This window comes from Limulus polyphemus, unplaced genomic scaffold (assembly GCF_000517525.1).
Source record: "Limulus polyphemus unplaced genomic scaffold, Limulus_polyphemus-2.1.2 Scaffold7000, whole genome shotgun sequence".
In the NCBI taxonomy this organism is placed as follows: Eukaryota; Metazoa; Arthropoda; class Merostomata; order Xiphosura; family Limulidae; genus Limulus; species Limulus polyphemus.
The window spans coordinates 1-9,249 of NW_013672610.1; the positions used below are offsets into that span (position 1 = coordinate 1).

A 9,249-nucleotide genomic window follows, 5' to 3' on the forward strand; every position below is an offset into this window, starting at 1 on the left:
AACCAGTTTAGTACTTCCCTTGGTAAAGTGTTATATATAACCAGTTTAGTACTTCCCTTGGTAAGGTGTTATATATAACCAGTTTAGTACTTCCCTTGGTAAGGTGTTATATATAACCAGTTTAGTACTTCTCTTGGTAAGGTGTTATATATATATCCAGTTTAGTACTTCCCTTGGTAAGGTGTTATATATATAACCAGTTTAGTACTTCCCTTGGTAAAGTGTTATATATAACCAGTTTAGTACTTCTCTTGGTAAGGTGTTATATATATAACCAGTTTAGTACTTCCCTTGGTAAGGTGTTATATACAACCGGTTTAGTACTTCCCTTGGTAAGGTGTTATATATAACCAGTTTAGTACTTCCCTTGGTAAGGTGTTATATATAACCAGTTTAGCACTTCCCTTGGTAAGGTGTTATACATAACCAGTTTAGTATTTCCCTTGGTAAGGTGTTATATATAACCAGTTTACTAATTCCCTTGATAAGGTGTTATATATAACCAGTTTAGTAATTCCCTTGGTAAGGTGTTATATATAACCAGTTTAATACTTCCCTTGGTAAGGTGTTATACATAACCAGTTTAGTACTTCCCTTGCTTCCATTATGTCTCATATCTTGTATATAAGTCTGTGACACACGAATATTTACCAGCTTGAGTCATGCAGTTTGCGAGAATTGATTGCTATGACAGACATGTGATGAAACGTGATTCAACGATGTCTTTTTTTTTTGTAGTTTTCTATTTAAAGTGTTTTGTTTTTTGTTCCACGGAAAGATATAATTATATTTAAGAAATAACCGTGTGAGTTTTTGTAACCCAAAGATACACAATGGGCTATCTGTGTTCTGTTTACCCCGGCGATCGAACCTTAGATTTTATCGTCCGTGAGCATACTACTGATCTACTGGGGGCGAGAAGTAGTAAAATATAAATTCTCATATTTTAGTAAAATGTATCTAGCTATTTTTTTTAGTATTTTCAATGTTAATATTTAGTCCTTTAGTAACTTTACGAGAAGTTCTCAAACAAACCAATCTATGTTCATCTTGATAGTGACCCAACATCTTCACTTCCATCTTTAATATTAGTTTAGTCTGTTTGTGTTTTGAATTTCGCGCAATACTACACGAGGGCTATCTGCGCTAGCCGTCCCTAATTTAGCAGTGAAAGACTAGAGGGAAGGCAGCTAGTCATTGCCACCCACCATCAACTCTTGGGCTACTCTTTTACCAACGAATAGTGGGATTGACCGTAACATTATAACGCTCTCACGGCTGAAAGGGCAAGCATGTTTGGTGGGAGGGGGGACTCGAACCAGCGACCCTCAGATTGCGAGTCGAGCGCCCTAACCACCTGGCCATGAAGACCGAGTAATGATTTATATATTTTGTTTGGCCGAAACGGGACCCGAACCATGGAACCTATATCATTGAAAGAAATAGTTTTCCCTAATTTTGAGTAAATTATATGGAAGGCAACATTGACACCTCTTGAGGTGCTCTTTTTAGATCGAATATAGTGGGATTTAACCCTCGGTCTTATAATGGACCCACGGAATCTCGGCGTCTTTGGATGCGCAGTTCACGTTATTCTGTAGCATTTCTATTAGACCACTCATCTATGATTAACTTCTAAACACTTTAACCGATTTCTGCTAAGTAAAATTTATTACATTTTACAGATTTCAACAGAAAAGGTTCTAAAAGACAATCACACAAGCTAAAAGACCACCTACTTAAAGCGTCGGAATGCCTAGTTTGCTCTGTTATCAGATATCGGTTAAAACAACTTTGAAAACTCAATTTACGTTTGACTTTTTATATACTCCGACTCCGAACGTTAAGCCTAAAACTTAACGTTCGTGAAATATGGTATTCTTAAGTTGGAGTATTCAGAAGCTTTGTTAATCTGCAAGACTGGTGTATAAACTTATCAATATCATGCTGTTAATTTTTTGTTGCTAAGTTTTGTTTGTTTGTTTTACAGCAAAGCCGCATTGGGCTATCTGTTGTGTCCACTGCGGGGAACCGAATCCCGGATTTTAGTGTTATAAGCCCTCAGACTAACCGTTGAGTCATCGAGTGGCCTTGCACATTGAGCAATGATATTTAATTCTCTCTTGAAGCGCCCCCAGTGGCACAACGCTAGAATCCGGGTTTCGATACCCGTGGTGGGCAGAGCACAGATATCCCATTGTGTATCTTTGTGCTTAATTACAAATAAACAACAAACAAACAAACTCTCTTGAAGCTGTAAGAAGATTGAGGGCGTTTTTATGTAAACTTTTTTTTACTCATAGGTTTATATTTATTTAAGGTAATGTTTAGGAGTGTAATATTACCACATATTTATTTAGGTTTATATTTATTGAAGGTAATGTTTAGGAGTGTAATATTCCCACATATTTATTTAGGTTTATATTTATTTAAGGTAATGTTTAGGAGTGTAATATTACCACATATTTATTTAGGTTTATATTTATTTAAGGTAATGTTTAGGAGTGTAATATTCCCACATATTTACTTAGGTTTATATTTATTTAAGGTAATGTTTAGGAGTGTAATATTCCCACATATTTATTTAGGTTTATATTTATTTAAGGTAATGTTTAGGAGTGTAATATTCCCACATATTTATTTAGGTTTATATTTATTTAAGATAATGTTTAGTAGTGTAATATTACCACATTTCAGGTGTCTGCCAGGTTTTTCATCATTCAAATAATCATCTTTGTAAATTGGTTGCAAAGCATATTGTTTAGAAAAATTTAAAATATGTGTTTGTTTTAGAACAAAGCCACTTTGGGCTATCTGCGGGGAATCGAACCTCTGATTGTAATGTTGTAATTCAGTTGTCCCACAGTGGGACCTACTTTTTTTCATCCACATAAGTATGTCTCCAGATTACAGAATATAAGTTCCTAGATTCTCAGTTCCAAGAAACTCTTTGCTTTATCCAGACTCCGACTAATGAGGTAGCAGGGCAGTTAACTAATCTGTGAAATCTTGACAGAACTTGTAATAAACAAATCTGTGTATCTAAAAAAATGTTAGATTATCAAACCTTATAAAAATAAGAATTTAACAATATAAGACGTTTAAAAAATGTTTGTTTGGAATTAAGCACAAAGCTACACAATGGGCTATCTGTGCTCTGCCCACCACGGGTATCGAAACCCGGTTTCTAGTGTTGCAAGTCCGCAGACACTGGGGGGGGGGTACTAAAGAAATGATTCGGTATATATTTAATAATGACTTCTATAATGTTTTTTTTTCGATAAATAAAACAAAAAGTTCGAACAAAAATTCTGTTTTATTGCAAGTTTTATTTCCATAATGTTTTTTATCGCCAGATGTCACCACCATATATTTTGGGCCCTTCAACAGTCAAGAGAAATGGTAAAAAAAACCTGCTATGCGCCATCTGGTGTACTAATGAATATTAAGACAACGCTCCTCCTTACTCTCCGCCTCGAGGGTTTTAAGGTTTCTTTGGTTCCCATTCAGTTAGGTTAGTGACTGTTGGTAGCCAAAATATCGTGCGCACGCGCTCAAATCTATCCCCTCCAAACCCACCCCCAGCGACCAGTTAAAAGATCTTGAGGCGGTAACAACAGGGGATATGGTTGCAGCGCGTATACCGAATACTATCAAAGCCCGTGTGTGGTGACTCTGTTTGTGACGTGGCTGTCTATCTGTGTGTGGTAATGTAGCACTATTAGCATTTTAAGATGCTATTGACAGTTTAGACCGAGAAACATCAACGTTTCACCAGTGGTGACTTTTTGCTATAAACGTGGACATTCGGTCTGTTGTGCACGAGCGCCTCGAACACAATGTTGCCTGGGCCAACCAAAAGTTTCTTTGCTCCGCTAACTCTCATGATTTTCGCCACGCTTCCACTAGCGGAAGGTAGGTAGTTAGTTACTATGAGATTTAATTGATTTACAGAACACCAGTACAAATTTCTAGTCAGGATTTTTCCTTTGGTTCAACAGACGCTAAAACTAAAAGTTACAAGTGTTTACACTTTAACAAGGGTGTACCGTCCCTACACGTTAACTAACTTGTTAAAACTTTACCAACTTCACCTTAGTTCTAAAATCATTTTTATTTTCAAGGTGAGCAAGCTTTTTTTTTTTAAATGCAACATTAAAACAAAACATTTAGTCTGCGGGCTATCTTCACTGCCTCGTGAGTCTACTTACCACGACTCCACTTTCTTCTTATCTTTCTGCCCTGGGAGGGGGCCAGGCGCCGCGGGCCTGGCCCCTCCATAAAAATCAATAATTGTCAACAGCTTGAAGTAGAATGTAATCATATAGTGAACCCCCCCCCCCCTCCTCTCAAAAAGAAAAAAGGTAAGGATTTTATTTATTTATTCATTAACGATACGAACACACTTTTAAACTCCCAAACCCCATTGTTTGTATGTTTACTGATTTGGAATAATTCACTCGCTAGGAGGTTATTGCCTACTATTGGATCTTAAATGTATTTCGCGTGGCGGTATGACAGCAAGGGCGGGTTGTTGGTTTTTCTGAAACCTGAGTGGCGACGTCATGGCGCGTGGAATAGCACGTGGCGCAGATGAAATGACGGGAGTCTTTTGTGAGAAGGATCATACTAATGGCTATACGAACCATCTAAGGCTTATGCAATTTATAAAACTAGAAAATGAGTTACATCAAAATATTAATAATTAATTGATGAGTGGCCTGCTTTGAAAACGAAGGTAAAGAACCAATAATCATGACTGAAGCCAGAATTTTTAAAGAATTTAAAACGTGTGGACAACAATGTTAACCACCATAAAAATATTTATCATAACCATATTCTCCAACCAGTCGTTTAGTTACTATCAATCCCGCCACATATGTATTTCTCGCTCACATTTAAACAGATTGATTGTTTTTAAACTTCTTATAACTTGCTTCTTTTTTGTTGTGTGTGTGTGTGTGGACAACTTCGTTTTATTTTTGAAAGTTTGTTCTCTCAGTTTGTCTAAGTTATATAGTTGTCATCTGTGTAGTATCTTTAATACTTTAAAGTAACTCCGAGTTTATTTCTATTCTCATTTTGTCTACAAGATGGAATGTAATTCCAAGTTGCTTTTCATGTTAGATAACGAAGAAAGGGAAAATATCCTGAGTTAGATTGAAGGTGCCTTTCCTGCTAGCAAACAAAAAAAAAAGGTTCCTAGCTGAGCAGATGGCTCCTTTCCTGTTAACTCGCTAAGAAAGATAAAATATTCTTAACTGGAAATGAAATTGATCCTGAGTTAAGAAGAGAGTACCTTTCTTGATGGATTACATGGAAATAAAATGGATCCTGAGTTAGTAGAGAGTACATTTCTTGTTGGATTACATGGAAATGAAATGGATCCTGAGTTAGTAGAGAGTACCTTTCTTGTTGGATTACATGGAAATGAAATGGATCCTGAGTTAGTAGAGAGTACCTTTCTTGTTGGTTTACATGGAAATGAAATGGATCCTGAGTTAAGTAGAGAGTACCTTTCTTGTTGGATTACCTGGAAATGAAATGGATCCTGAATTAGGCAGAGAGTACCTTTCTTGTTGGATTACATGGAAATGAAATTGATCCTGAGTTAGGTAGAGAGTACCTTTCTTGTTGAATTACATGGAAATGAAATTGATCTTGAGTTAGGCAGAGAGTACCTTTCTTGTTGGATTACATGGAAATGAAATTGATCCTGAGTTAGGTAGAGAGTACCTTTCTTGTTGGATTACATGGAAATGAAATTGATCTTGAGTTAGGCAGAGAGTACCTTTCTTGTTGGATTACATGGAAATAAAATGGATCATGAGTTAAGTAGAGAGTACATTTCTTGTTGGATTACATGGAAATGAAATTGATCCCGAGTTAGGTAGAGAGTACCTTTCTTGTTGGATTACATGGAAATAAAATTGATCCTGAGTTAGGTAGAGAGTACCTTTCTCGTTGAATTACATGGAAATGAAATTGATCCTGAGTTAGTAGAGAGTACATTTCTTGTTGGATTACATGGAAATGAAATGGATCCTGAGTTAGGTAGAGAGTACCTTTCTTGATGGATTACATGGAAATAAAATGGATCCTGAGTTAAGTAGAGAGTACCTTTCTTGTTGGATTACATGGAAATAAAATGGATCCTGAGTTAGTAGAGAGTACCTTTCTTGTTGGATTACATGAAAATTAAATGGATCCTGAGTTAGTAGAGAGTACCTTTCTTGTTGGATTACATGGAAATAAAATTGATCCTGAGTTAGTAGAGAGCACCTTTCTTGTTGGATTACATGGAAATAAAATTGATCCTGAGTTAGTAGAGAGTACCTTTCTTGTTGGATTACATGAAATAAAATTGATCCTGAGTTAGTAGAGAGTACCTTTCTTGTTGGATTACATGAAAATAAAATTGATCCTGAGTTAGTAGAGAGTACCTTTCCTGCTACTCTCAAGAGAAAGAACTAAATGCTAACCTAAGTAAACGTGCGCAGTTTGTTTGTTTTGAAGTTAAGGACAAAGCTACATAATGGGCTATCTGTGCTCTGCTCACCATGGGTATCGAAACCTGGTTTCTAGCGTCGTAAGTCCGCAGACATACCGCTGTGCCACTGGGGGCTAAACCTGACCATTCATCAAGAACTAAATATGTTTTAGATATTAGACTCCGATATAACATTTACAAACAATTCAACAAAAAAAGGAATTTATTTCAAAACTCTCCAATGAATATTCATGTTATGTCGTTGTTAACAGTTATTTTCCTGGGATTCTCTTCCCCCCCCCCCTCCCTAAGGTAGTTCAAGAGGTTTTGTTTAATGATGTATCAAATCAAAAGGAAGACTCTAATAATTTTTCAATAAATTTGAAATAAAATGTGTCTCTACATCCTGGCATCCTTGTTAGGTAGGTTATTTAACTTGAATAAAGGTAAAAAAAAAGGAAAATGCAGTTAATGAGGTATTTATAGAAAGGTCACTTCCCCCCCTCACCCTCCGGGATCAAGTACGTTTTAATATGTATATATATAATAAAACAGAAGATGGCCATGCATGCGATTACATCCCCCTCAGCATATTAAACAATATTTTAGTGAGGCTGTCCCCCATAATTTTAGCCATTCTAACTCCCCTCCACCAAGGGTTGGTATACACCACTCGTTGTAATCTATAACTACAAATCTGTTAATGAGAATGAAACATCCTGTTCGAATCAGTTATCAGGCTAACCAACTAACTAGCCAATGAAAAGGAGTCGGGTAGCCAACCATCGAAAAACCAACATTTTCTGAATCTCGGGTAGCTAACCATTGAAAAACCAACATTTTCTGAATCTCGGGTAGCTAACCATCGAAAAACCAACATTTTCTGAATCTCGGGTAGCTAACCATCGAAAAACCAATATTTTCTGAATCTCGGGTAGCTAACCATCACAAAAACAACATTTTCTGAATCTGGGGTAGCTAACCATCGAAAAACCAACATTTTCTGAATCTCGGGTAGCTAACCATCGCCATTGACAGAAGCCCAGACTGATAAATATGGATGAAAATATCTAAAATTCTTCTTTAAAAGTTTGTGAGTAAGGATTATGCTTGTTGAATTTCGCGCAAAGCTACACGAGAGCCCTCTGCGTTAGTTGTCCATAATCTAGAAGCGATAGACTAGAACGAAGGCAGCTAGTCAACATCACTCACTGGGGTACTCTTTATCAACGAAAAGTGGGATTGATCATTACATAATAACGCCCCATGGCTGAAAGGGGCGAACATGTTCGGTGATAGAATTCAAACCCACGATCCGCAGATTACGAACCACCAGGCCTGAGTGAAGATTAAACGAAATAGGTTCTACTTTTAATTAAAGGCCTGATATGGCCAGGTGGTTGGGGTGCTCGGCTCGCATTCTGAGGGTCGGAGGTTCGAATCACCGTCCCACCAAACAACTTCGCCCTTTCAGCTGTGGGAGCGTTATAATGTGAAGGTCAATTCCACTATTCGTTGGTAAAAAGAGTAGCCCAAGAGTTGGCGGTGGGTGGTGGTGATGACTAGCTGCTTTCCCTCTAGTCTTTCGCTGCTAAGTTAGGAACGGCCATATCCTTCGTGTAGCTTTGTGCGAAATTAAAAAACAAACCAATTATAATTAGATTATAAACAAAGCAAAATATGTTCAAATCATAGCACGTTACGTCGATTCATCCGACAGTTATCATTTGAAAAATTAAACACCGCATTGTTAGAACAATAAGATGTCTGTCTAGTTGTCTGTAAAAGCTTTTGGACTCTGTACGGCTGTTTTAATCCGAAGAATAAACACACGTGAGGAACCTGTACAAGGTCGACTTTGTCTCCTCACAGATAAAGAAAGAAAATCAATTGATATATGAAAACATCAAGTTTATGTCCCTTACCCCCCCCCCCAGTGACTCAACGGCAAGCCTGCAGGCTTACAACGCTATAATTTGGGATTCGATACCTGTGATGGACAAGGCCCAGAAAGTCCATCGCGTAACCTTGCGCTTAACAACGACCAAACCAAAAACAATCCATAAATGCTTTTTGATTTGTTTTTAACAAAAACTCTCACTCAGAAATTGAAGAACCTAAAAACTAGTTGTTTTTGCGTTTACATTTGTTAGTTATTTATAAAGCTGTTTTTTTTTTTGTAATGAGCGTTACTACATTGAGTGTCACGGTGGACTTTTCGTAACTCCGAATTCTTTACTTTTCTCCAAACTGCAGATCTCAGTAATAGTTAGTCACGTGCTACATGTTGTTGAACAGAAGGTGTTAAATGTTTTCTCCAACATCAGCGGACTTACAACGCTAGAAACCGGGTTTCGATACCCGTGGTGGGCAGATCACACATAGTCCATTATGTAGCTTTGTGCTTATTTACAAACAAACCAATATCAGCACTTAAGTTCTACAAAAAAAAAAGCATCGCATTCTTCCTTATGTGGGCTAGTTGAGTTTTGGACGATCATTGAAGGTACTATTTGGTATGGGGCTGCAGGAGAATAACGTGGTTGACATGGGGCTGCAGGAGAATAACGTGGTTGACATGAGGCTACATAAGAATAACGTGGTTGGCATGGGGCTTCAGAAGAATAACGTGGTTGACATGGGGCTGCAGGGGAATAACGTGGTTGACATGAGGCTGCAGAAGAATAACGTGGTTGACATGAGGCTGGAGGAGAATAACGTGGTTGACATGAGGCTGGAGGAGAATAACGTGGTTGACA

The 9,249-nt window shown here is 37.5% G+C and overlaps 1 protein-coding gene across 2 annotated transcripts in view; it reads left to right on the forward strand.

Moving 5' to 3' along the window:
- Positions 1-3,508: 3,508 nt before the first annotated feature.
- Positions 3,509-9,249, forward strand: part of LOC106474260 (BMP and activin membrane-bound inhibitor homolog) — a 27,047-nt gene continuing 21,306 nt past the window's right edge. For both annotated transcript variants that reach the window (XR_002613908.1, XM_013934949.2), the window contains exon 1: positions 3,509-3,915. Coding sequence is in view for 1 of the 2 variants with exons in the window: in XM_013934949.2 (XP_013790403.1) it covers positions 3,840-3,915 (76 nt within the window). In the remaining variant the exon portion in view is untranslated. The remainder of the gene's footprint in view (positions 3,916-9,249) is intronic.